At 41.3% G+C, this 26,432-nt stretch overlaps 1 protein-coding gene and 1 pseudogene across 6 annotated transcripts in view; both read left to right on the top strand.

Annotated features, from left to right (window-relative positions):
- The window catches only part of LOC148220385 (uncharacterized), a 97,063-nt gene extending 70,911 nt beyond the window's left edge, over positions 1-26,152 (top strand). For 3 of the 6 annotated variants that reach the window (XM_088155428.1, XM_088155427.1, XM_088155432.1), the window contains 4 exons: positions 4,925-5,440; positions 21,150-21,236; positions 21,883-22,012; positions 23,388-26,152. In XM_088155428.1, coding sequence (XP_088011554.1) covers positions 4,925-5,440; positions 21,150-21,236; positions 21,883-22,012; positions 23,388-23,540 — 886 coding nt within the window. In that variant the 3' untranslated portion in view covers positions 23,541-26,152. Of the gene's footprint in view, positions 1-4,924; positions 5,441-17,135; positions 17,296-19,494; positions 19,521-21,149; positions 21,237-21,882; positions 22,013-23,387 lie in introns of those variants that run through there. The other 3 variants (XM_088155429.1, XM_088155430.1, XM_088155431.1) reach the window with 3 other exon arrangements.
- On the top strand, positions 6,163-17,128 carry LOC148220386 (uncharacterized; annotated as a pseudogene).
- Positions 26,153-26,432: the final 280 nt, after the last annotated feature.

The raw sequence follows: 26,432 nt of genomic DNA, 5'->3' as shown, positions 1-26,432 counted from the left end.
CATTCCTGGGTGAGTACCCCATATGCTGTTTGATCAGAGGTATTTACAAATAACTGAAATGGTCTCTCCAAGTCTGGGAGACTGAGTACAGGGGCTTGAATTAAAGCATGTTTGACCTTTTCAAAACTTTTATCATCCTCTTCTGTCCATTTTAGGCGATTAGTGGTAAGTTTTTCATATAGAAATTTTACTTTCTTACTAAATCCCTCTATCCATTGACGACAATATCCCAGCAATCCCAAAATTTTCCTCACTTTTTTTTGGTTTTTGGAGGTCCCAGGCTTAATATTCCAGAGATTCTATTAGGATCCAATTTTTTTTTCCCTTTACTTAGCCAATGTCCCAAATATTTTACTTCTGGTTCTGTGAACTGTAATTTGGCTTTGGATACCTTCAATCCCTGTTGTCCCAAAAAGTTTAAAAGTTTTATAGTCCCATTTCTAGTAGATTTCTCGTCTTTTCCTGCTATTAATAGATCATCTACATATTGTAACAATTTCACCCCTTCTGGTGACTCAAAAGACTGCATTAATTCTTCTAGGGCTTGTCCAAAGAGATTAGGGGATTCTGTAAAGCCCTGAGGCAATACTGTCCAATGCAGTTGTTGTTTCCTGCCCTTATCAGGATCTTCCCGTTCAAAGGCAAAGTAATCTCTACTACTTTAATGGGCATGCCCAGAAGGCATCTTTTAGATCTATTACACTATACCAAGTGTAGTCAGGGGACAACTGGTTTAAGAGAGTGTAAGGGTTTGCTACTACGGGAAATTTGGTAACAGTTCGCTGATTTATAGCTCTCAAATCCTGTACCAATCTGTAATTCCCGTCTGTCTTTTTGACAGGCAGAATAGGAGTATTATGTGGGGACATACATGGTTCTAAAGCCCCCGGTTGCAAAAGGTTTTCTATGAGGCTTAAGGCCCCGTCTCCCTTCCAGAGATATTGGATATTGATGAACTCGGATAGGCAAATCGGGATCAGTGATTTTCACTTTGATAGGTTTCATTTTTAACTTCCCTATTTCTCCAGGGGTGTACCACACCTCAGGACATATTTGCTCCTCATCCTTTTGAGTTAAAGCAAGAATTTTAAGCTGACCTTGGGATACTTCAGTTTTCAAATCCAATGCTATTATTAAATCCCTCCCCAATAAATTATTTTCTGCCTCTGGCAGTAACAGCAGATCTTTTAATTCAATTTTGGTTTGGGTCTCAATTTGCACATTTTTAATAATAGGGACCCGAAATGGTTCACCTTTTGCTCCAACCACGAGTGCTGTTTCTTTACTAGGCTCACACCCTTTTGGTAGGTGTTTAATTGTGGATTTTTCGGCTCCTGTATCTACTAAAAATTCCACCTCCTCCCCCTGGGGACCAATCCTTAATTTTATCAAGGGCTCTTTGGATGGTATGGTCCCTAATACATACAGCCCCTGACACCCCTATTCATCTTCCTGGAACATTTTTTCATCCCGTATCCGTTCTTTACAGTTTTTCTTTATATGACCTTTCTTGTTACAGTAAAAGCAGGTTCGCCTTGGTGAATTATTTCCTGCTTCATTTCCTTGTTTCGGTGGGGGTTTTAGTGATTTCCCTCCCCCTTTCTGCTGGGTTTCTTTCTGTGTTTCACGAACTGCAGCTATAAAGATTTTTGCTTTTGCTTTCTGCTTTTCTTCATCCCTCCTTACATAAACTTTTTGTGCTTCTCTTAGCAATTCTTGTAACCCCCGATCTTGCCAATCATCTAACTTGTCTAATTTCTTTCTAATATCTCCCCATGATCGAGCAACAAATTGGGTTTTGAGGAGTGCCTGACCCACTTGTGTATCAGGGTCTATCCCGGAGTACATTTGGAGATCTTTCCTCAGCCTCTCCAACCAGTCAGTCGGGGATTCGTCCTTTTTTTGTTGTTCACTAAAGGCTTTATTAATATTTTGTCCTTTAGGAACTGATTCTCGGATACCTTTAACGAGTATCCATCTTAAGTCCATCATATTCTGGCGATGGACATCATTTTGATTATCCCAGTTAGGATTATTTAATGGCCATTTCTGGTCTCCCCTAGGTCCAATCTGATGCTCCCAGTCCCATACCCTCATTCCAACCTGTCTGATCATTTCCTGTTCTTCCGTGGTGAATAGGATACTTAATATAGATTGTAATTCCATCCAAGTATACATACTTGGTCCGAGGAATTGATCTAGTCTCTCCGATACCCCTATAGGATCCTCTAATAGTTTTCCCATTTCTTTTTTAAAGTTTCTCACTTCCCCTGTGTTCAAGGGAACATTTACAAATCCAATTAAGCCAGCCTGTTGTCCTGCTAATGGCACTTCCCGCAGGGGGTAAAGGCGAGCCTTTGTGTTGTTATCTCCCTCCTCTCTGGTGATACTATCTCTCCTGGTATTCCTTTGACTGGAGCGAGTTCTTAGAGCTATGGGAGTACCAGGAGAAGTGGGCACGTGGGGGGGGTCTCCTGTATATTCTGTATTATACGGAGGTGGGAGATTATCGAGGGGTTCCCAGGTAACCTTTTTTTTATCTTCATCCTCTTTTTCTTTTAAAGTATATATCAAGGATGGCTTGGACTGTTTTGCCCACAGGGCAGCATACTCACATTCCTCTTTGTTAAATGGTTCTTTATGAGCCACATATGTGTTTAATGCCCGACAAATCCAACCCTCAAATGATCCGAACATGGGCCAGTATAGGTTATCTTTACGGATCATTTCTCTGGTCCATTCCACCATGCAATATTGAATCAATTTTTCTTTACTTTTTCCTCTGTATACCGCCCCTGTGTCCCAACATTTTAATATTACTCCCAAAGGGCTGCCTGGTGGTATTTCTGGCAACCTACTTGTCTTGTCTTTATTTTTCCGGTGCCCTTGTGGACCAAATGAACTTGAAACTCTTCGTGGGTCCCTGGGACTCAGAATCTTACTTCCTCTTTTTCCCATTTTTACCTCAAGGGACTGTCTTGAGGTGTTTGTACTCCCCGATGTGTTCCGCCCGAACCCCTGCCTCTCCTTGGGTCAGGATGGACTGGAACCCGCCTCTACCTGGGCTGGGATGGGAAAAGCAGCTTTTCCCTTCTCCCTCCGTGACTGGTGTGTTGCAATCTGCTTTTCTTTTCCTCCCCCTCCCCCCCGCCCCCTTCCCGGGTCCTGCCTTTGCATGGACTAGGATGGGAAGGACCTAGCCTCTACCTGGACTAGGGTGGGAAGGACCTAGCCTCTACCTGGACTAGGACAAGAAAAGCAGTCTCCCCCTTTGTGCTCACTCGCTTCGTCCGGTCACCGGCCAGGTCCCTCGCGGGATGCTGGAAACGCGGATAGAAGGACTCCGCTCTCGCTTCGCAGCAAAGGCCACGTCTCCTTCAGGCAAACACACAGTCATCCCCACCAAACCAGACAGATACTCACAGTCCGATGCTCCTGTCTGGGTCTTCGTGCACGAGAATTATTTATTTGCCGCGGTCTTCCGGGGAGATTTTCCTTGCTCAGTCTATATGGTGCAGTACGTCGATGGGTCCCGAGAATCACTGACGAACCGGGGCCAGAGCAGTGGGGCGCCTCCCCGAAATCGCAGTGCCTCTCAGGGCTCCAAGGACGTCCCAGGTTTCGGCACCAAATTGTTACAAATGAGAGACAAAAGTCTCGATATTCAGTAAAATTTTAGATTGCTTTATTTGATATAGAAAGAGCAAGCAGCGCACTGGGGAACGTGAGGGGTCACCGCCCACTCCACGCTCCACCGAACCTCGGTTTGCAGCCTCTTCTTAAACTGTGGGTTCTCATTGTTCACAAATTCACAAAGCCTTTGGGTGATAATTAGTCACAGATTGCCATCCGGTCCTTGTAGATGACCACCAGGGAAGTTCTGGAGGTCTGTTCTTTGTAGATAACCACCAGAGAAGTTCTGGGAGTCTGGTTTTTGGGATAGGCAGTATTGATTAGACAAAGGCAGGAAGGGCTTTTTGGGAAGTCCGATTTCACAAGCTGGTAGCCGATACAACTTATTTAAAAATCATAACATAATGTAATGTAACATAATACAACATAATATAACATAACAAGGTGATTTTAAACAGAATCATTTAATCATATAATTTCCTTTATCTATTGTCCATGCTTCACTTCAGATCTTAGTATTCTGGTTTATGCAAACCCCAATGCTTTTGTGATTAACACAAATCTTTTATCAATTGTAACACAAAGAAGCTGACTTGTTCTGTTACGTTGCTTCTGTTTTTATGGTCTTACTGATTTTTCAACAATTTTCTAATTCATAGTGGCATTACAGATAGTTGAATTATCTTGATGGAGTTTTTTACCTTACATTTACCTTTTGAGGGAATGTGGTGAAATTTTATCCCAGTTTTTTTGTTTCTCTGTATTAATTGATGTTGGATTTCCAAGCAGTTAAAACATATTGTGAGAGAACACTGTAGAATAGAGACTTCAGTCCAGTCAGCTGTCATTATTCACATGGGGGTGGTTAATCTGCAGTCCATTTTACATGTACACATATTTAGTAAAGAATGGATTTACAAATTGTAGAGTTTGTCTCACTCCTGATAAAATGTAGAAAATTTATGTATGTATGGTAACGTAGCTGTGAGGTGAAAATACATATTATTTCAAAGTGTAATGATGTCACTTTGACGATCACAGTTTGATTTTATTTTTGCCCCCTCTTCCCCAATCTGGTCTCCAAATTTTTCCTATCTGTATAGCCTCTCCCACATGGTGAACAGGGGTGACAAATGAAAATTCTGAATAATTACTATTTTTCAACAATAATTACTATTTTTCAACAGAAACATATATTTTGTCTTGAACAATTAATGTATGCTAAAGAGTTAGTTGTAATTTTTATTGGAAAGTTCAAATTATTAATGGATTTGTGTTTGGCTTTTCACAGAGACAAGAAAAGAGACAAAGAAAAGGTCAAGGAAAAAGAAAAGGCCAAAGAAAAGGAGAGAGACCAAGACAAAGAGGAGAGAAACTGGAACAGAGACAAAGAAAAGGAAAGAGAGAGAGATAAAGAGAGAAACAGGGATAAGGACAAGGAGAAGGACCAGGAGAGAGAGAAAGAGAGGCATAAAGATCGAGAGAGAGTTAGAGACAAGGATAGGGATAGAGACAGGGACAAGGACAGGGGAAAGAACAAAGAGAAGGAGAAAGAAAAAGACAGAGAAGTGGTAGACCAGAACAAGGAAAAAGATGATGTTACAAAAGAGGGGGAGAAGGATAGAGAGAAGATTAAGGGGGGAGATAAGGACAGAGGGGAAAAAGAGGACAAAGAAATGGAGAAAGATGAGAAGAAAGAGAAGAAGGAGCAAGAAAAAGAGAGAGATGATAAAAAAAAGAAAGAGAAGAGATCCAGAACACCCCCAAGAAGCTATAGCTCTTCAAGAAGATCTCGTAGCTCCAGCAGGTTTGTTTAGAATTTTTTAATGCTTTTTTGGACTTGTCAATACAGTAACATACCATGTAAAATGCACATCCTAATTTTTATGTATCAGTATCACCATGTGTCTTGGTTTGAAAGACAGGTATGGTCTAAGGAAAGGCAAGAGCCCCTTTTCTGCGATGCAGAGTGCAACCCCCCTCCCTTTTAATTATTTTAGGTCCAATTCAGACACCTTCAGGCAGGAGATATGGGGATAAGAATAACAGTTCTTTACTGGTATCTAACAAAGCAGAAAAACAACAACAGCTATAAAAATTGGCAACAGAAACAGTCTAGCTCCGCTCCAGTCCCTTCTGGCCGCAGGCCGTCTCCCTGTGCTGTTACCGGTGCTGTGGGGGCAGGGCAGGTCCCGCGCAGTTGAAGAGGGCTGGGTGATGGCGGCCGCGGCCCAGGGGTGAGCGGGGATGGGGAAAGTGACTCCCCCTCACGGTGTCGGTCGTGGTGCTCAGCAGAGTGTCCGGAGATAGTAGGGTGAGGTGGGAGAGCAGCAGAGCCATGTCCAACGGCAGGGAGCGTGGATCTCAGTGCTGGGATGGCAGGGAAGATGCCAGAGCAGAGCCCAGGTTGTCTTCCCACTCCACAAGCCAAGCGAGAGAGAGAGAGCCCAGCTCCAGCCCCCCCGTCCCACCTTTCCTTTTCCGGTTCCCCACCCCCCTCCCCCTCCAGCCACCCCCCTACGATAGAACATTACCTGTCGTTTTAAGGTGTAGCCACAATTACTTAGCATAACAATGGGAGAAAATTCCACTGAAAGAAAAGGGCTTAATTCAACCTCCAACACCATGCCACTTACTAATTCAATTTGTATTCTTTCTATTTTTTAGATTTCCCTATAAAATTTTTACAAAGAGCTCTATATGATGCTTGATGGAAAAGTTTCTTGTTGAACAACTGATACTTGCCTTTTACATAACTGTATAGTATAGTCCTTGAGGACAGTAATCAGATGGTTCTTATGCCATTTCACTGTGTTGGAGCCATCCAAAAGTTATGATAGAGGGACATTAAACACCATCTTTGTCCTATTGAAAGTTTGAGTCACTGGTACATAGTTTCTTCATTACTTACACACTGTACAGTGTTGGTCTGTAATGAAATTTGTTGGGTTTATGAACAGTTGGGTGGTAGTATTTGCCACTTGGCTACCTTAAGGATGGCGAGCAATGAATTTTCTTGGCTAGATGGCTGAAGAGCAGGAAGCAAGCATGTCATTTGGCTGACTAACCATTCAGCAAGTGAATGTATGTATCTCAGTTGAAAAATAAGGATACCTTGTTTAGTTGATTAAATGTCCAGATATAAGCAAAAGTTAACACTTCTTAACCATGCTGATAGTAAACAGGAAAACAGTGGTTAATCTAGCTGTTGTTTTTGCCTGTGAGGGAGGGTAAACTGGGTGGAAGTGTGGGTAAATTCAATCTAGCAAAAGGAGACTGAGATTGATTATAAGTTCTGTAACTGGACTAACTCAAGCATATTCAAAAGCATAGCAGCTAACTTAAGTTCAGATGCTTTCCAAATATCTCAGCAATTATGGAGTTCAATAATATCATGTGACAAATTTAGATAGAAAATTTTATCTGTTACCTTGAGAGAATGAAATGCTGGATGAATTGGGAAAAGTACTACATATCACTTCCCTGGACAAAAGCAAATTTTTCATAGTCCTCAAAATTCAGGAGTTCATGGTTCATATAATGCAGAAAAAGCTGTAATGGTTTCTGAACATTCTGTTTGGGTTATATGAAATCTCCATGCTGTTCTGGAGCTTTACGGGCAAAATATTGTGGCTTCTTTAAACATACACAGCTTCTTATTTGAATGCATTGTTAACATTATTTCATGGGTTGAATACTTGCATAGAGTAGAGGTAGTTCTGTTAGCTTTGAAAACAACAATTTCTGCATGTATGTATCAGGAGTCTTGAATTAGATAATTAATTGTGCTGGATTGACCTAGGCTGAATGCCAGGTGCTCACTAAGCAACTCTATTGCTCCTTCTCCTGAGCTGGATGGGGAGAAAAATACCATGAGTTGAGATAAGAAAGGGGAGAGATCACTCACCAATTACCATTATGGGTGTGGTGGGTTGACCTTGGCTGGATGCCATATGCTTACTAAGGTGCTCTGTCACTCCCCTTTCTCAGCTGGACAGGGAAGAGAGAATAAGATGGAAAACAACTCATAGGTTGAGACAATGCAATTTACTAAAGCAAAAGTGAAAGTTTTTGTGTGCGCAAGCAAACAGAAAAAAAAATTATTCTCTACTTCCCATCCAGCCACTTCCTGGGAAGCAGGGCACATGTAGCAGTTGCTCTGGACGTCTGTCACATGAAAAAGGGAGATTTCCTCAACCCTTAGTGTGGGGACACTTAGTATTTAATTTGTCTGTAAGTGCCCCAGGAAAGCCGAGACCCCGGTGCCCAACCACTCTGTCAGCATCCTGTTAGGGGGACCCTTCACTGAACAGTCCAACTGGATTGGAGGGTGACTCAATTGACTTAGCCAGGGAAACACACCAACAGCATAAGGGAGACCCCTCAACAGGTCTCCCCCTTTATTTGAGTATGTTACCCACTGCCAGTGCCCGTGAAGGACTCTAACAGTTTATGGAATAACACTCTTTATTAATATAAAATTGTGACAGGTTAAGGTTCAAAGGATTATCAGTGATAGTACCTGACTGCAAAAAACATATTCAAAGCAATACACAGACAAGCTCTCATCCCCAATAAAAGTATTCAGCATGCAGAGTACGGTTCTTACCCGATAGGCATCCCTATGGGGAAGAAGACAGGTTCAGCCTGTCGACCAATCCCAACAGTTACAATGGAGTCTTCCCTAACTTTTCTCTCATTCTCCCCTTACTTTTATATTATTTCTTTGTTTAGGTGGAGCTTGAGTGACTCTTGTCATACATACCTTTGTTACTGATTAGTGTAAAATTCTGTTGCTTTGCTTTTAAAGATACAGTCAAAAAACTATAGAGCACATGCCCAGTGAGATGTGGCCATACCTTGGAGGCAGGTAGCTGTGGGATGGTGGTATACATTAATATTACAATTAGGCTATAATGAAGGAAGTTCATCTGAGGAGAGCAATTTCAACACAGTTGATGGCTCAGCAGCAGGACATCTTTTCCTATCTTCCCTGGTTGACTGGTGCTATTTGGTTTACTGAGTTCTCCTCCCTGTAAGGATTTCAACAGAGCCTGGCTGCAGTGTCTCCATTCCGTTCCACCCTGTTCCACTCTCCATTCCATTGTCTTTAGCAGGTGCTATGGTTGCAGATTGTGAGTGTGGGGAACTATCATAGCATAGTGGTCTCAAGCATGCCAACTGCATTCTATCCAGGGAGTGGCAACTGTATTTTAGCCTATAATTTCCATACTGTTTATAACTTCTTTCAGGATGTGAATATAACTTTTCACTTTCCTCTAATTTTATCCCCAGCCATCTTTCCACAAAGGCAAACATTGTAAATAAGGAATGTTCCCCCTTCTTCCCCATTTTCTTAGCCTTTATATCTGAGCTGACACCATATGATATGGGATATCCCTTTGGTCAATTCAGGTCAGCTGTCCTAGTTGCGTCCCCTCTGTCATGGTTTAGGAATGGTATTTCCCAATTTTGTGTTTCCACTGAAACACTACAAACCACATGCTGCTTCCTCACTCCCCCTTCCCCCTCCTTCCTACAGGGGCTGGAGAGGAGAACTGAAGGCACAAAAGGCAAAGATCATGTGATGAGATAAGAACAGTTTCCTGGAAACAGCAATGAGATAAAAAAACCTAACAGTAACAGCAGCAATACTAATAATGTATAAGAGGCAAATGATTCACTGATCCACTCTTGATTACTCACCATGGAGCCCAGTTCCCCCCACCCCCAGCAACAAGGTGGTATAAACTAACCACCTCTCCTGGCTAGTGCAAAAATTAACCCTATCCTGGCTGGAGCCAGGACATTATCCACCCCTTAATCTACACCTTCTAACTATATACATACATATATATAAATATACACAAGCACAAATATAATTTCCATAGTTAATGGCCGTCCCTCCAAGATGTCTGTTGAGTTCATTTAGTCCATGACTGTGGGTTCTATCCATCCTAGATGCCCTCCAGGGCAGGAGGGCTGGTGTGCTGTTGGCTGATTGCAAGCTGCATCAGGAACTCACGACTGGTGTATGTGGAGCAGTCCATACTCATTGTCCATGGTAGTTATGGCATACAGTGTCATTCAGCAACCAGTATTCTACAATTCAACATTACAGACTGTTGTCATCCAAAAATCAAATCCCCTTGAAGTACACATTGTATTTCTCCATCCCTCTGCATTACATACAAGGTACACCCAGATCCTTCAGCAAAAACAATCCCATGCATGGGTTTGCCTTTTCTTGAGGCAAGACTAATCCAAACTCTTCTCTAACACATTCCTCATATGCATCACAGGACTTTAACCCCTTCTACAGTATGTGGAGGTTTTTGATTGGGCAGGGCCAGCTTGACTGGTAGAGCCTCAGGTGTTAACTAACCAGGTGGCCTTCACTAGATGTAGATGCCAATGTTTGAAGGTCCCACTACTCATTGCTTTCAATGTGGTTTTTAACAGTCCATTGTATGTATAGGGAATATAATACACCCACTCAGTATCATACTCTCTGGCCAAGGTGCCTATGAAGCTATTTTTGAAATGAGTCCCATCATCTCACTCAGTTCTTTCTGAGGTGCCATGTCACCACAGGACTTGCTTTTCAAGGTCCAAGATGGTGTTCTGGGCAGTGGCGTAAGGCACAGAGTACATCTCCAGTCATCCATTGGTTGTTTCCACCATTGTAAGCACATAGTGCTTGCCTTGATGGGTCTCTGGGAGTGTAATATAATCAATCTGCCAGGCCTCCCCCTAGACATGTTTTGACCATTGTCCACCAGGGACTTTACCCGCTTGGCCTGCTTGATCACAGCTTATGTTTCAGTTATGGATAACTATGGACACTATCTCCCAGGTTAAGTCCACTCCTCAGTCACAAGCTCATCTGTATGTTGTATCTCTTCCCTGATGACCTGAGGTGTCATGGACCCACCAAGCCAGAAATAATTCACCCTTATGATGCCAGTCCAGATCCACCTGAGATGCTTTAATCTTGGCAGTCTGATCCACCTGTCCATTGTTGCAGTGTTCTTCTGTAGCCTGACTCTTGGGTACATATGCATTTATATTATGTACTTTTACTGGCAACTCTATCTGGGCAGCAATGTCTTGCCATAATTCAGCAGCCCAGATGGGTTTACCTCTGTGCTGACAATTGGTCTTTTTCTATTGATCCAGCCACTCCCACAGAATGTTTGCTACCATCCACAAGTCAGTGCAGAGGTAGAGTGCTGGCCATTTCTCTTATTCACTGATATGTAAAGCCAGCTATATATCTTTCACATCTGCAACCTGACTTGATCCACCTTATCCCTCAATAGCTTCCACAACTTGATGTATAGGACTCCATATGGTAGCTTTCCATTTTCAATGTATCCCTGCAATATGGTGGGAATATCATTAAAGACAGTTTATTGCTTTTCATTTTCTGGTAGCTGATTATATGGTGGGGCCTCATCTGCACATTTTACCTTCTCCTTTTCTGACGATAGTCTGAGATTTTCACCTTTGGGCCAGTTCATGACTTCCAAGATCCCTGGGTGACTGGGGTTTCCTATTCAACCTCGCTGTGTGATCAGAGCAATCCACTTACTCCAGGTAGCAGCAGTGGCATGATGTGTTGCAGGGACTTTCCCTCTGAGCATCCAGCCGAGCTCTGGCAGTCAGGGTACCAGGAGGAGCTGTGCTTCAGTGCCAATCACTTCTGAAGCAGCTCCAGTGTTGCAGCAGACCTCTCGTTAGGGGTAGAAATGAGCCAAGACACACTCATTTAACAACATGAAAAGGCTCCCAGTTTATTCTTCCTTACAGCTTAGCCATCCTGACTGACTATAGCAAGGTCCTACTGTAGGGTCCAACTGCAGACTCTGCTTACTGGCTAGTTCCTGCTGGACTATGACTGAAAGTATTTCCTTGCTGCCTCTAACTACAAGCTTTTACCTAGCTCCACTATGACTGCAGGCTCCAACAGCAGGCTCTAACTCCATCAAACCCAGACTGACCTCATAGCAGACCTTTTACTATAGCAACACTCTTCTTTGTGCCTCTCTGGAGTCTTCCATCGGACTCCTCTACCTCCACGATCCTCCCTGACTAGCCAACCCACTCCTTTTATCACACTTATCTCAGTCACAGCTGCAACCCATTAAGGGCAAGGCTGTTCCTCTTCTTTGGTAATTAGTACAACTGTGACTTATCAGGGGTGAGGTTGCCTGTAATTCCTTCTACAGCTACACTCCAATCCCCTCATAAGCTGCCAGTATCTCTTTTTCAGTTGGAGTGTAACAGGCCTTGGATCTTTTGTGTCCTTGACTCCAGAACCCTAGGAGTCATCCTCAAGTCTTCTTGGGTACTTTTTGCTTGAGGCTTCAGGAAAGACCAATCTCCCCAGATGCAGTGTAGAGCTCATTTTTCACATCTTGTCCTGTCCTGACTGGCCCAAGGGCTACTGTATGAACAATCTTCTGTTTAATTTGTTCAAAAGCTTCTTGTTCAGCACCCAACTTGTCAGAAGGTAGAGAGGACTTACAGTCTGACTGTATTCTGGAACATGCATCGTCCAAAAACCCACAGTGCCTAGGAAAGCTTGTGTTTCCTTCTTGCTGGTTGGTGGGAATATAGCTGCTATTTTGTTGACCACATCCATTGGAATCTGATGATGTCCATCTTGCCATTTTATTCCTTAAAACTGAATTTCCTGAGCAAGTCCCTTGGCCTTACTCTTCTTTATGGCAAAACTGGACTTCAGCAGAATCTGGAATATCTTCTCCCCTTTCTCAAAAACTTCTGCTGTGTTGCCCCACATGATATCATCAATGTGTTGCAAGTGTTCTGGAGCCTCACCCTTTTCCAGTGCAGTCTGGATCAGTCCATGGCAAATGGAAGGGCTGTGTTTCCACCCCTGGGGCAGTTGATTTCAGGTGTACTGGACACTCCTCCAGGTGAATGTAAACTGTGGCCTGCACTCTGCTGCCAGAGGAATGGAGAAAAATCCATTAGTAATGTTGATGGTGGCACCACTTCGCTGCCTTGGACTCCAGTTCATACTGAAGTTCCAGTGTGTCAGGCACAGCAGCACTCAGCGGTGGTGTGACTTTGTTCAGGCCACTATAGTCTACTGTCAGTCTTCACTCTCCATTGGACTTATGCACTGACCGTAGAGGACTATTAAAGGGTGAGTGAGTCTTGGTGACCACTCCCTGGCTCTCCAGTTCATGAATCATTTCACAGACGGGGGCCATGGAGTCCTGGTTAGTGCAGTATTGCTGATGGTACACTGTTGTGGTAGGGATCAGTACCTGTTGTTCTTCAACCCTCATCAGTCCCACAGCAGAAGGGTCTTATGAGAGCCCAGGCAAGGTATTCAGCTGTTTAATTTCCACTGTCTCCATAGCAGCTATCCCAAAATCACAGTGATGTCCTTTTGGGTCCTTGAAATACCCTCTCCTCAGGTAATCTGTGTGAAGCATGCAAGGGGCCTCTGGACCAGTCACAATGGGGTGTTTTTGCCATTTGCTCTGTCAGGCTCACTTCAGCTTCCAGTACAGTCAGCTGTTGGGATCCCTGTCACCCCAGAAATAGAGATGAATTCTGCCCCTAAATATCTTGATGGCATCAGGGTACACTGTGCACCAATGTCAACTAATGCCTTATACTCTTGTGGGTCTGATGAGCCAGGCCATTGGATCCTCACAGTCAAACAGATCCAATTGTCCCTTTCCTCCACCTGGCTGGAGGCAGTGCCCCTCTAGTTCTGATCATAGTACTCGTTTCTCACTTCTTGGTAAATATGACCTGGAGGTCCCTTCAAGAGTATCAGAAGTAAAATCATCCCTTCTATTCTGTCTGAGGACTTGCTCACTGGAAACTTGAGTGACATTTATCCTTGAAGAATTTCCTGCAGTGCTTGTCCTTCCTCTCAACTCACGTACCCATGCTGCTAGGGCAGAGGTGGGTTTTCCATCCCATTTCCTCATGTCCTCTCTGTGGTCACACAGGTAAAACCACAGGTTACCTCGTGGTGTGTACCCTCTCTCTCGAGCAGGGGGATGCTTGCTCCCAATAGCAGACTCTGGTCCATATTGATGGGGCATGGGACATTTTCTGTCTAACTCTCTCTAGTCTTTCAAATCTGTCTGCTGTCTTGGTCTTTCCACAACTGAGGTACCACAACCACGTGAACAGACCAAGCAACATTGTGACCAGTGGCTCCGTACCTAATATAACAAATGTTTGTGGATGGCCCGCTTGACACCCCACACAAAATCACAGACTCGTTAGGGTTGGAAGGGATCTCTGGAGATCACTAGTCCAACCCTCCTGCCAACTCAGGGTGTATTGGATCTGACTGAGATAGAGTTCATTTTTCCTTAGCAGCCCTCACAATGATGTGCTTAGCAGTGGTAGCTGGAAGCGCGTTGATAACACACCAGTGTTTTAACTACTGCTAAGCAGTGCTGTCCCTCTAACATTCCTTCCCCCCATCAAGGGGCTGGGAGTGGACAAGATCCTGGGAGAGGACACAACCAGACCAGCTGACCCAAATTAACCAAAGGGATATTACATACCTTATGACGTCAGCTCAGATACAAAAGCTAAGGGAGAGAGGAAGAACAGGGGGGCATTCGTTATTCTTCAGTGTTTGCCTTCTGGAGCAACTGCTACTCATGCTGAAGCCCTATTTCCCAGGAAGTGTCTGAACATTGCTTGCTGATGTGAAGTAGAGATTAACTTTTCCCTTTGCTTACGTGCATGCAAATGTTTGTTTTTTTCCTTTGCTTTAGTAAACTGCCTTATCTCAAACTACTAGTTGTTTTCCATCTTATTCTCTCCCCTGTCCCACTGGGGAGTGATAGAGCAGCTTACTGGGCACCTGGCACCCAGCCAAGGTCAAACCACTACAGTCCTTTTGGCACCCAAATGTGGGATAAGATAAAGGCAGTTATACATATATATATTATATGCTATAGTAAATGGTAAATAGTAGTTATCAAGTAGCAAGCTCCTATGTGGGACACGGTGTTTGTCAGCTGCACTGCTTATCACTTTGTTTTGCTGAGTTTGGGAACATGTCAAGACAAACTATGATGAGTGAATGCAGCTCCTTCTCCCTGCCCAAGGTGGATGTGAATGATTTCATACTGCAGACTTCCATGGTCTCTGCTCATTGTTATGTAAGCTGTTTAATACTATTAATAATATTAGCTAATACTGTTGGTACGCTATGGAATTCATGCAATCTGTCATCATCTTGGTGTAAGATTAAACAACCTTTAGGTGAGGAGCTATTGAAATCGGCCCTGAGGCATCCAGTTCCTGAGTGACAGGGTTCGTGGAAGAATTTGGGCAGGTTCCTAGGGTAGTTATCACCTCCCATCGCGTGAGACTTTACACCCAAACAGGTAAGCAACGCTAATAATCTTACCTGTCAACTGATAGAAGGATGCTTTGTTTACCCCCATGAAAACCAGCAGCTTCTTGCCCTGTACTAGAGCCTGGCCTGTGCCCACCGAGCCACTGTTCAATACTCTCACAGGACTATAGTTGAGGCAGGAATCCAAACTGCATTTGAGGACACTATGGCTGAGACAGGGACTCAAAACACATCAACTACAAGTAATTGCTCCGTAGTGAAAATAAAAAAATGGAAAAGGCAAGTTGCACATCCATACTGCTGATTAGTAAGGGCGGAAGAAGAAGAGGAAGTAATGGTAGGAAAGGAGGGATTAGATCAAGAGGCAGGCCCTTCAACAAAGAAATTTAAAGGAGTGAGGCAAATCAAATGGGAAACTGAAGTTACTTGGTCCCTGACCTCATCAGAGCTTCGAGACTTGCAAAAAGATTACAGCTGCTAGCAAGGTGAGCGGATTTCTGCTTGGCTGCTTTGGTGCTGGGATAACGGGACCAACAGTCAGCAGTTAGAATGTCATGAAGCTCAACAGCTCTGATCCCTTGCTAAAGATCAGGAAATTGAAAGAGGAGTTGGAAAGGAAGTAGCAATTTGCAGCCTTTGGAAATTGTTTCTCTCAAGCGTGAGGGCAAGATAGCCATTTAAGGAAGATCTTGTGAACTCCCCAGGGAAGTGGACCACTACAGACAAAGGTATCCAGTACTTAAGGTAAGTAGCAGTGCTGGAAATCGTCTATAGTGATCTAAAAAGTGCCAGAGTCCCTAAAGATCCAGAGGATGTCCCTTGCACAATGGCCATATGGAGGAAGGTGGTTCAAAGCCCCCTGCATCATATCCCAGCAGCTTGGTATCATTGTATTATCCACAAATGGATACACCAACTGTAGAGATGGCATCTTCCTGGCTCTGACATGTAGAAGAAACTCTGGGTGCTTCCTTATCCCTACAAGCCAGCACCCCAGCTTTTAAAGGCATCCCAAGAGATCAGTCCTCTCCTGCTCTGGTCAGAGGGAAGTCCCAAGCTCAGGCCATGTAGCGAACTCTGGTTCTTTTTGCATGATCAGAGGGAGGGCATGAGGAAGTGGGATAGTGAACCTACCTTTAAGCTGGGAGGCTGTTTCTGTGAACTGAGAGGGAAGAGAGATGTTAAGAAAGGGTCATCCAAAATTACTCCGTGTAGTTGCTGCAGAGAGACAAGAAGGCAATCACTGATCTTCCAGACATAAAAGATCTGAAATCACTTCCTTTAACCCTGGTGAGGGACACTTTTGATCTGGCATCCCAAAGGTCAGACAGTGAATACTCTGACCAGGAACAGGAACAGAGGGTCCCTGCCTTCAGCCAGGAGGAGGAAAAGGACGACTGGGTATACTGGACTGTGTATATTTGATGACCTGGCACATCAGATCTACAGAAGTATAAAGCTTTAGTAGATACTGGTGCACAGTGCACATTGATGCCATCAAGGCACAGGAGTGCAGAATCTATCTGCATTTCTGGAGTGACAGGGGTAGGCCAGGAATTGTCTGTATTAGATGCTGAGGTGAGTTTAACAGGGGACAAATGGGAAAAGTACACCATTTTGACTGGCTCTGAGGCACCTTGTATCTTTGGCATCGTCTACCTCGGGAGAGGTTATTTCAAGGATACAAAAGGGTATTGATGGGCTTTTGGTGTAGCTACTGTGAATACAGAAAAGATCAAACAGTTATCCACCCTGCCTGGCCTCTTGTGGGATTGCTGCAGGATAAAGACCAGCAAATACCAATTGCTACCAGGACAGTGCATTGGCGGCAATATCGCACCAACTGAGACTCTGTAACTCCCATCCATTAACTAATTCGTCAACTGGAGAGCCAAGGAGTGATCAGCAGGACCCACTCACCCATTAACAGCCCCATATGGCCAGTGTGAAAGTCTAATGGGGAATGGAGGCTGACAGTAGACTATTGTGGCCTGAATGAAGTCACACCACCTCTGAGTGCTTCTGTACCAGACATGTTGGAACTTCAATATGAGCTGGAATCAAAAGCAGCCAAATGGTGCCACAACTGATATCACTAATGGGTTTTTCTCAATTTCTTTGGTGGCAGAGTGCAGGCCACAGTTTGCTTTCACTTGGAGGGGCATCCAATACACCTGGAACCAACTGCCCCAGGGGTGGAAACACAGCCCCACAATCTGCTGTGGATTGATCTAGACTGCACTGGAACACAGGGTCACCTAGAGCAGGTTACACAGAAATGTGTCCAGGTGAGTTTTGAATGTCTCCTGAGAGGGACAATACACAACCACCCTGGGCAGCCTGTTCCAGTGCTCTGCCACCCACAACATAAGGAAGTTTTTCCTCATGTTGAGATGGAACTTCTTGTGTTTTAGTTTATGGCTATTGCTCCTGGTTCTGTCACTGGGCACCACTGAAAAGAGTCTGGCACCATTCTCTTGGCACCTGCCTTTGAGATATTTATAAGTAGCAATGATATCATCTCTGAGTCTTCTCTTCTCTAGACTAAAGAGGCCCAGCTCCCACAGTGTCTCCTCATAAGAGAGATGCTCCAGACCCCCCCCATCATCTTAGTGTCCCTCTACGGGACCCTCTCCAGTAACTCCTTGTCTTTCTTGTACTGAGGAGCCCAGAACTGGACACAGCACTCCAGATGTGTCCTCAGTAGGGCCGAATAGAGGCGGAGGATCACCTCTCTCGATCTGCTGACCACACTCTTCCCAATGCACCCCAGCATACCGTTGGCCCTCCTGGCCACAAGGGCACACTGCTGGCTCACGGTCAACTTGTCATCTACCAAGACTTCCAGGTCCTCCTCCACAGAGCTGCTCTCTAGTAAGTCAGCCCCAGCCTGTACTGGTCCTTGGGGTTATTCCTCCCCATGTGCAGGACCCTACGCTTACCCTTGTTGAACCTCATTAGGTTTCTGTCTGCCCAACTCTCCAGACTATCAAAGTCCTGATGAATGGCAACAACCTTCAGGTGTATCAGCCACTCCCCCCAGTTTTGTATTATCAGCAAACTTACTGAGGGTACATTCTATCCCTTTGTCCAGGTTGTTGATAAGCAAGTTTATTGTGTTTTTTACACACCCCACTCTCATACAGTTTTGTTACCGGCTCAACCCCAGGTTTCCCATAGCACAGTCTCAGACATCTAATTCCTTAAAACAATTTATTCATGGGGCAGTAACACAGAAACAGCTTAAGCTGGTGCCTCCAAGGAGGGACCCCGAGCAACCGAATCCCTGGGCTTTTATATCCTTCCAGTCTATCTGCACAATAGTCTGGAGTCTTCCTGCAGAGTCCTCAGCTCCTGCTGTGTCTCTGAGTGTCCGGTCACTTGGCTGGTGCTACAGGTCCCTGTGCCCTTTGTTGTGCAAAAGGTCAGTGCCAGTTCACAGCCTCTTCCTGGGGCTCCTGCTATTTCCCACCACCCAGAGTTTAATCTGCAGCTCACACTGTAGCTTCACACTGAGCTACCTGCACAGAATGTATTACTCAATACTCACAAGAATGAAGTAGAGGGGTAGTTATTCCACACTACCACCATTCTTCCAAGTACTACTAGTCGGAGACAGGTGTTGTGAAATGTCTCTGCCTCAAAGCTTCTGTCTGTCTCAGAATTCAAAAAATTCTAGCACCACTAGACTTGATGTTGGTCTAAGGCAAATCTTGGAGTGATTTCCAGTGGACTTTACTTAAATCAGGAGGAAGTTGGCTCCAGTCATTACCCTGTGGAATTTTTCCTTTGAGACAAGAATGTTAGTTTTGTGTATGATTTAGAGTCATGAAATCAGTATCAAACTTTTCAAACTATTTTTCTTTAAATTTTGATGTATTAGTGTTCCTTAAGAGTGTGAATAAAAACAGGCACACAAAAATCTTTTTATAGACAAATGTAATGTAGAGGTAGGAATAGTGTCAGAAAAGTTCTTCAACTTGAAATACGAAAAGCAGAAACTGAAAATTAGATTTAATGAATAAACAGTTTAAAGTTGGAACACAATTACTAGGGCACTTACTTGGTTGCTCACAGATATGTATGCAGGAAAACAAAATAAAGGGGATGTACTCAATGTAGACCAAGTGGGAGCACTGTCAGAACAATATATTAATTTCCAATGTCCCCATTTGAAAAAAGGTGATGATGCGAGGATGTTCAAGATGAGGTGCATGTTAACCAGTGAACAGCTGATCAATGATTGTGGGAGTTCTTTCCATGATTTTGAGGCCACTTTATATTTTTGTTTACCAAAAATTTAATCCAAATTAAGAACTTGCTTAAAAAAAATAATTATGAACTTTTGTCCTGTGCAGCATCAGGAAATCAAGCTAGATGATACTGTCAGAGTATGAATCCAAATAGTGATACTAGGTATATCTTAATATATGCTTTTGTAATTTATCTAATAACTGTTGTTTTCTTGGCCTTCCTAAATATTAAAGAAAATCTGTGGGAATTGCAAAAGCTGGTACGCATAAGTGTAACTTTTGTGTTGTATCTTAAAATGCCCTGACAATTCGTTTTTAACTTCCCTGTTGTCTTTGTTGGTTCTTCCTGTCTGCTTTTCCTGCCCTATGAAGAGGTGATAGGAAAGAGTCATCTTTGATAGATAGATAGGTAGTATGTTTATGTTGAATGAAACTTTTACTTACTCAATTTTTACTTTGTTTTAACATATGCCTAGGTATGTTTGAAACCAGTTATTTAATGTTCTGTTATGTTCTATTTGAGATCAGAGCCCATAACAGCAACTTCATCAAATTTCATACATCTGTATAAAACAGCTGTTTTGTAAAATACTAAGAGCTCTTCACTGTGTTATAGAACACACTAGCATATGTTTGCTGAGCATGGACTTGTGAGAAATAAAGTTCACTCTTTAAAATTTTTAAAAGTTTAATAAGGGATAAAAGGGACAAAGTCTAGTGCTGGGGTGCTTTGGCAATTTGCCAAAAGCACACCATTAACTATAACAACTCTTCTTATGTACTTTCTCATTGCATTGGTCAAATGTATATTAATGAATATTATACATATTCAAACATTCCTTTGAGTTTACATGTTCTGAGAATTCTTTATCTTAGTTTGACAGTTATTCATAGCCAAAGGGTCAGTGATATATTCTTCCTTGTGCTGTTGGTGTTATTTGTCTAGTTCTTTTCAATGCTATCTTATCATATAGATGTTCTAGCTATTTTTACAAGTACTTTCAATCAACATTAGCTATTTCACTGTTGTCAGTCAGTTACAAAAATAAAGGCATTAGTTATTATTTTGCAACTATGATTACTTCTGCAAAAGTTAATGTTATAATATATAGTATAAAGCCTCTATTTTAATATTTTGTGAAAGTCTAAACTATAACATATATTTATCACACTAAGATATACAATCTATACAGGGATTAGGGTATTAACTATAAAAGGCTGACAAACTACACTATATCAAAATAATTTACAAAAGCTAATAATAGCTAAAGACAATGACTACATAGTTATTTATAACAGACTGCTAGGAAAACAATAGATATTTGCATTTTCCTTTTAATTTTGACAACAGGTTGAGATTCATTTTGCACTGCTTGCTACTAAACCAATATGAATGCTAGCTTATGTATTCAGAAATTAAATTTCAGTCATGCTGAACTGGAATTCCAGTGATCTTAAGCTTGTAATGTTAATCTTTGAAGTTTGTATTGCTCAAGTTTATGCCTTTTGTCTTAATGTGTCTTTTCATTCAATTGTATTATTTTCCTGACTGAAGAAACTTAGTACAGGATTAGTGAATTCAGTATGTTTCCATTGTTATCACATATAAGTACAAGCATGTGAGGATAAGCATAAAACTAAAATCTGAAAGGAAGGGCACAATTTTTTTTCCTAATTCTCACTTCCATTCTCTCCCATCAAACTGAAACATATGATTTTTTTTGTTTTGTTTTGTTTGTGTGGTTCATATATTATTAGTCATAGATAATGTTCAATTCAGGAATATTTACTTAGTTGTGTCAGATCATTTTAAGAGCTTTCGAGTTTTATCCAGTTGCTAAGTTTATTATTTTTCTTCTTTGGTGATCCTGAATTTCTTGGTCCTCCAGAGAAAGGCGCAAAAGGAAGAGTAGAAGTCTCTCCAAGTCTCCTAAAACGACCAAAAAGAAGTCTTCACAAACTCCTTCTCCGAGAAGGTCAGTTTGCTGTAAACATAAAAGTTAATGAGAAGTAAAGGAGGAAAAAGTTGTAGTATTTTTGTTAAATTGAAATGTGATATAGAGGTCACGGTTATGAAAGGAGCTAACTCAATTTGTGTTTCTTCTGGTTTTTGTTTTTTTTAGTTTGGAAGAAGCGCTTTAGTAATTTTCATTTCTAAGGAAAAGGTCTATTTTTCAATAAACAGAACACTCAAAAGGGAATGCAGATACATATGTTGAAAACAATTTGGGAAGTATTTTCATTGATTTACTGCCTTTTCATTAGTTGTCTCAGATAATTTCCATTGGTCAGTATGATTGAGTTCTAAGTTAAAACAGACCAAAAAGCCCTTTATGGATTTGATCTTTGGTATGCTTTCAACTGGAGAGTTTTAAATCTGTTAGCCCTTTGCAAATACCATGTGTACTGAACACATGCATTCTTTAGCTCTCTTCCCTTGTCTTTGTGAAGGGATTTTTGTTATTTGAAAGTGACTGAACCTTTCTGAAAGAAAGCAAACCAGGATACCAACATTCATAGTTATTGTACAATTTATTGTACAGTACAGTCAGAGTATGCATTGGTAGTACATTTGTTGCTGTGGGATCAAATTCTGATTTGAGTAAAAATTTTCTTAAACAGAAACAAGAAAGAGAAAAAAAGAGAAAGAGATACAAATAATGAAAGAGGAGAAAGGGAGTACTTCAAGAAAAAAATTAGTAGAGAAAAAGAGGGAAAGGAGAAATCTGACAAAAGCACCACTACTTTGAAGGTAAGCTGTGTGACCAGGTGATAAACACTGGAGTGCTGCAAGTGAAACAATTATTGGAATTTCCTCCCTTCTTTATCTTTCTTTTCCTCACCCTTCTTTTCCCCCTGTTTTCTTTATCAAAGTATTGCCACTTGATAGAGTTTGTGTGAATAGGTTACTGAAACACTTGGTTTCTCTCTCTTTTCTGTTCTGTGCCATATGTTAAGAGTTGGCTGGCTGCCTATCTGTATGGGCAGGCATGAAGGAGGTTGTATAACTAAGTAGCAGGGTTCAGGGTTAGTTTGCCTGTGTCATGGTTTAACGCTATCCAACAACTAAGCACCACACAGCTGCTCTCTCACCCACTTCTCCCTGATGGGATGAGTGAGAAAATCAGAAGACTAAAAGGGAGAAAACTTGTGGGTTGAGATGAAGACAGTTTAATAGGGAAAGCAAATCCTGTACACACAAGCAAAGGAAAACAAGGAATTAATTCATCCCTTCCCACAGGCAGGCAGGTATTCAGCCATCTCCAGCAGAGCAGGGCCCCATCATGTGTAGCAGTTACTTGGGAAGACAAACACCATTGCTCAGAATGCCCCCCCCCTCCTCCTTCCCCATCTTTTAATTCCTGTGAAGAAAATTAGCTCTATCTCAGCCAAAACCAGCACAGGCTCTTGATCTGAAAAGATTTTTAATAAACTTTCATTCTGCAGTTCAGCCTCTCCCTGGTTGCTTTGGTCCTGGACTGCATATTTGACTCTGCAGGAATAAAGCTGAAGATTTGAGGAAACAGTAGTATGGGATTTTTCCCTTGCAAAATAGAACGTGGTGTGATTAAAAAAAGAAGCATCTTCAAATGTTTAATCTTATAATTTAAAACTCAGCATGCTTCTAAAGAGTAGTTTGTGGTACTCAGAATTATTCAACTTTTATAAAATAGCTGATTTAGGTGACTCTATCCACATGCTTAAGTGTCTTACCCGAGAACTCTCTTAAAATTTATCAGTTACCTGACAAAAAATATAAAAGAAAAATTGCAATTCTGTTATACTTTTAAAATATATTGAAGTCCTGATTTCTGGAGCTTTTTCTCATAGGTGCCATGATACTGCTTGTTCTGTATTACCTGAATATTCATCATAAAGACAGATCACTTTATGGCAATGATTTCTTGGGTGACAGGTTATTATGAGTGCCTAACTTCAGCTGGTTAAAAAAAATACTTTAAAAAAAATTTTAATTTAAAAATTTTAAAAACCCTGATACCTCTATTCCGAAAATTGCTGAAACAAGGCGTGTAAAAATTGAGGCAATCAAAATACCTGTAATTGGTTGGAAGTCATATCTTGTAGTGCTAAGGGAATTATTTAAAAAATAATTTTATTTTTGGTAGGACAAAGATCACACTGAAGAGGATCAGAATTCAGAAACTGACAAGGAAGTTGGCAATAGAGATACAGAAAGGATCGGTGAAGTCAAACTACAACAGAATGGGAACTGTCCATCAAATGACAAAAACCTCTTAATTAAAATGAAGGCAGTTTAAAGCAAAAAATGGACCTCTGACTCAACTAAGGGATGAAATCTGAAGCTTTTTATTTCCCAGAACAAGGAAAAAAATATCAAAGTAATCAACCTGAACATGGTGATAGTACTAGTAGCACTTCCAATTCTAGTGACAGCTGTGTCAATTTCTTGCTGTAAAGCAAGAGAGCACAGACCAGTAGTTATACTCTGAAAAAGCAAATGACATCAGAACTATTCATGTCTGAAAATCCATGGATCTCCATGATGGCTGTACTTACTTGTAAAATGATTTATGTTGAGTTTTGCCATTTTCTGTTACAAATAAGTAGAAACAGAAAGACGTAAGCCTGTACTATCAATAAAAAAGCTGAATATATGCATCAAAGATTGTTTAAAGTTCTGCTTGCTCATCAATTTTGTATTGGTTGACTTTCTGGGTTAAAAATCCACAAAACCTTCAATGTGCACTGTTTGATGTGCTTCAAAATGGTGCATAAATGTAAACATTTTCTTCTGTTATAGATGAAAATGATTTTAAAACATAAACACAGTTTTATGGTTCTTATGTTAAATGCCCACTGACTGGTTTATTTTTCATTTGCTTACTGATTGAAATTATTGGGTTTTATTTAAAACAATTTCTTACTGTTATGCTTAAAATAATTATTTATTTTAAAGTATTTGAACAATGCATGATACTTTTCTGTTCCAAAAAGGAACATTGCTATGTTAAAGATAATAGGTTAGCTAACTGGGTTATTTTGGGGTTGTTTTCATTTTTTGTTTATTTTTGTCCTTCCAGAAGTGAGCACATTTATATGATATTATAACTTACAACTTTGTTTTGAGCCGTACTGCAGTGTATCTGTTCAGCTGCAAATAGTACAGGTGCCATTATGAAAATATTTTTTCTTATTTGTTTAAAAAAATATGGGAGCATGAGCAGAAGCTTTAGTGCCTTCTTAATGTGGTATTTTCCAGAAATGTTTGTGCTATTACTTATTTTCATCTAAATCTTACATTATCTCTATTGCTATTTGATACCACAATACTGTAGACAAGAATGCAAGTTATTTCTCAGAAGGATTTTTTTTATTCACTTGTTAAAATACTAAATCTCCAGTTTTGCTTTTTTTTTTTAATACTAGAAGAGATTTATAGGTGAAAGCAAAGATGCATTTCGGGTACCACCACTGTACAAAAGCAATAGCTGAATACGAAGCATTTTCTGATCACCTGCATCAAAGACAGCCCTTTAGACATTTAATCTACATTTGGATGGCCTTAATTGTTACCTCTCCATCATCACCTCTGATACCTGTTGGGTGATATAAAAGGAATTGTATGCAAAGCTGAGGGGATAAATAATTTTTTTTAAAAGTTCTAATTTACACAGGAGTTATATAGTAGATTCTTTTTTTCATTCTTTAAATAAAAAGTATGTAAGAAGCGAATGACAAACCAAATATTTTTGTCAAGCTAAAACGCTGAGTTCTTGAGTACCTTGAGTACTGTGTCCAGTTCTGGGCCCCTCAGTTTAGGAAGGACGTTGAGATGATTGAACACATCCAGAGGAGGGCAACAAGGCTGGTGAAGGGCTTGGAACACAAGCCCTATTAGGAATGGCTGAGGGAGCTGGGGTTGTTTGGCCTGGAAAAAAGGAGGCTCAGGGGAGACCTTATCACTATCTACAACTACTTGAAAGGTGGTTGTAGTCAGGTGGGGGTCAGTCTCTTCTAGGCAACCACTGACTGAACAAGAGGACACAGTCTTAAGCTGCGCAAAGGGAAGTTTAAGTTAGATGTTAGAAAAAAAAATTCTTCACTAAGAGTGATTGTGCGCTGGAGTCATCTGCCTAGGAAGGCGGTGGAGTCACTGTCCCTGGTCATGGTTAAAAAAAGACTGGACGTGGCACTCAGTGCCATGGTTTAGTTGATGAGGAGGTGTTAGGTTAGGTCATAAGTTGGACTTCATGATTTCAAAGGTCTTTTCCAACCTAGTTCATTCTATGATTCTGTAACGTGGCTTGTGCTCTCTGAACTAATTTAATCAGTTTCATCATTGTGAGATTTCTTAAGAGTCATACCTTTAAAATTTATACCTAAAATCAAGTAGATTATTTTAAAAACAATTTAATACAATCAAATTACTTGCCTTACTTCATGGGAAGTTATTTCCTTCAGTTAAAAAAAATACCATATTGACTATTTGCTTTCAATTTTTTTTTATTTTCCTTTGCATAAGTAATTCTTACCACAAAAACAAAAAAGAAAAAGAAAAGCATATTACAGGGAATGTAAAATAACCCAATTTGATTGTAAGATGCTTAATAACTCTTATTTTATAGGATTTTATGTTCTTGAGACTGTGTATATTTAAGACTATAGAAAATGCTTTACCATGTAAAGTATAGACACTCATTTTTGTGATATTTAAGCCACATGCTGTTGATTGGTAAGCAGCTTATTTTGATCAAAGAATGACAAATCTGTATGCTTATAGAAAGACCGTGAAGGACTGTGTCTTAAAACTGTCTTATTTATGATGTCTAAGTAGCATAGAGCAAAGAAGTTCTTTGCATACTTGTCCTTGATACCATTTCACTAATAAAATTAAGTATTTTAGAGGAAAGTTTTTGCTTTTACATACTTTCAGTTGATCGGATGCTGTCTGGATGCCAGGCACCTACCAAAGCCTCTCTATGCCTCCCTTCCACAGCTGGACAGGGGAGAGAAAATATAATGAAGGGTTCATGGGTTGAAATAAGGACCGGGAGAGATCACTCATCAAATACTGTCATGGGCAAAACAGGCTCAAATTAGAGATATGAATTGAATTTATTACTGACAAAATCAGAGGATAATGAGAAGTAAAATAAAACCTTAAAAACAACCTCCCTCCTTCCCATCTC

This window comes from Sturnus vulgaris, chromosome W (assembly GCF_052056855.1).
Source record: "Sturnus vulgaris isolate bStuVul1 chromosome W, bStuVul1.hap1, whole genome shotgun sequence".
NCBI classification, from domain to species: domain Eukaryota; kingdom Metazoa; phylum Chordata; class Aves; order Passeriformes; family Sturnidae; genus Sturnus; species Sturnus vulgaris.
This window is presented reverse-complemented; position numbering and strand designations above follow the sequence as displayed.